Below are 2068 nucleotides of genomic sequence, written 5' to 3'. Positions count from 1 at the left end.
CATAGTTAGTGGTGTCAACATGGATTATTTCTGCAGTGTGGATGCAACCGAGGATGCATGGGTTGTTGATATCAGTGCCTACTTACCAACTAATATGTTGGTGTCATGAGATTTCATGGTCATGCACATCAACCAAAGTACTGATTTTAGGGTGTTCTGGTCCTCATGGATGCCATGGAAAAATAGATCCCATGCTAATACTGTAACAGAGAAATTGCTTCTTGGAGTGCTGTAACTCAGTCACATCCTCACTGCAGAAATCATCCAGGTTGGCACCACTTTAACTGCCATGGCTCAATGAAAAGAAATTCTGGGAATTGTAGTTTGTTTTAGTACCAGATCACTCTGAGAGAAGACTAAATGTCCCACAAAACTAGAGTTCCTAGAATTCCGTAGCACTGAGCCACGACAGTAAAATGATGTCAACCTGGATTTTGTTGTTGTTGCAGTGCGGATGCAGCCTGAAAGAACTAGATGTGTAGTAGCCATGAACAAGGTGCAGTAGCCCATGCTAATTCTGTAATAGTCCATGCATCAGATAAGATAGGTAAACCTTTTTTTCTCCAGCTTTTAAAAAAAAGAACAGTGAGTCATAGAATGATAGAGTTGGAAGAGACCACAAGGGCCATCCAGTCCAACCCCCTGCCATGCAGGAACTCTCAATCAAAGCATACCCGACAGATGGCCATCCAGCCTCTGTTTAAAGACTACATGATTATAAATGGGGCTCGAGCATACACAGTATTTCGCTTACGCTGGGGGGGTCTGGAACGGATCTGCTGTGTAATGGAAGGGCCCACTGTACAGGAAAAGGTCCATGTCAAATAACCTGAGAACCTGTATTGTACAAATACTCTTCCAAGTAACATGGTTATTCAAAAGTAAGTCCCTCTGTATTCAACAGGGCTTCCTTTTTAATACAGATATGTGAATTGTGTGGCATTTCAGATTTTGTTGCACTGTAGCTCTCAGAATTCCTCATCATGGGCTATGATGGCTAGGGCTATTAGGTGTTGCACTCCAACAATGTGGAAGGCCTAGTAATTCCCACCCCCACCCTAATAGATGTGCTTTAGTTTTATAACCTATTCAGAGATAAGGCCTGCTGAGTTTAATGGGACTTCCTCCTATGTCAGTAAGTAAAAGATTGCAGTCAAGGTAAAGGACTATGGGACAAATCTAGTGTTAGAGTAAACCCCTTAAAATCACTGGGACTTACGTAATTGATGACTGACATCCCATTCATTTCAATTGGCTCTAAAATTGGATTTTGCCATATGTGGTGGACATACAACAGCAACATATATTAGGTAGAAAGCTATTTTCTGCTTCTCAGTAATAGTCTCTCTTTCTTTTTTTCCAGGAGTGAAGTTTTTCTCTTATTCTACCAGCATGTTTAGCATGTGCCTGGTACCCATCATCATCTTCAAAACTGGTGTGGGTGTTGACAGCCTTCCTTTGCAAATTGCCTTTTACAGTATAGTTGGATTCTTTACGTTCATAACGCCTGTTACTCTGCATTTAATTACCAAGGGCTACATAATCCGACTGTATCATAAGGCTGAAACGGACACCTACACAGCCATTACATATAATGCTATTCTGGCAGAAAAGAAAACTGTGTTCCATCAAAAGGATGTGAAGATTCCAGATATCAACAAGATGTTCACAACATTTTATGCTAAAACAAAATCAATGCTTGTTAACCCCTTGCTTTTCCAATATCCTCAAGATTATAGCCATCTTATGGGCTATGACAAACCCTTCACATTTGACTTGGAAGAGTCAAAAACTTCTACTGATGACAAATAGAATTGTAAATTGTCAGAAGTCTGTATTTTTTAAAAGGTTGTTTGTCTATATGCAGGCATTTAGAATTTTTTTCCACAGAAACTAGGTTTTTAAAAATCCCATTGCATTTTTCTCTGCACTTAAAAACAGATTGTTAATTCAATTAAACATTGGTTAACATTGCTCAAACTGCTTCCTGAAGGGTAGCCTATTGCAGCAAAAATAACAAAGTTTTGTGACACCTTAAAGATGGAAGAAAATATTTTGGCATAAGCTT

General features: G+C 39.5%; 1 protein-coding gene across 1 annotated transcript; it reads left to right on the top strand.

The window, feature by feature from the left end:
• The first annotated feature begins 1342 nt into the window (after window positions 1-1342).
• Window positions 1343-2066, top strand: TMEM70 (transmembrane protein 70). The gene has a single exon (XM_042444550.1). It carries the CDS (start codon window positions 1393-1395, stop codon window positions 1810-1812), a length of 420 nt encoding a protein of 139 aa, XP_042300484.1. The 5' UTR covers window positions 1343-1392; the 3' UTR covers window positions 1813-2066.
• The last annotated feature ends 2 nt before the right edge of the window (window positions 2067-2068 follow it).

The sequence above is a fragment of the Sceloporus undulatus genome, unplaced genomic scaffold (genome assembly GCF_019175285.1).
Source record: "Sceloporus undulatus isolate JIND9_A2432 ecotype Alabama unplaced genomic scaffold, SceUnd_v1.1 scaffold_14769, whole genome shotgun sequence".
NCBI lineage: Eukaryota > Metazoa > Chordata > Lepidosauria > Squamata > Phrynosomatidae > Sceloporus > Sceloporus undulatus.
The sequence above is the reverse complement of the archived record's forward strand: the minus strand, read 5'-3'. Positions and strand labels throughout refer to the sequence as shown.

Coding starts and splice junctions, on each gene's coding strand:
- TMEM70 (XM_042444550.1), top strand. CDS start 1,393: ATGTTTAGCATGTGCCTGGTACCCATCATCATCTTCAAAACTGGTGTG.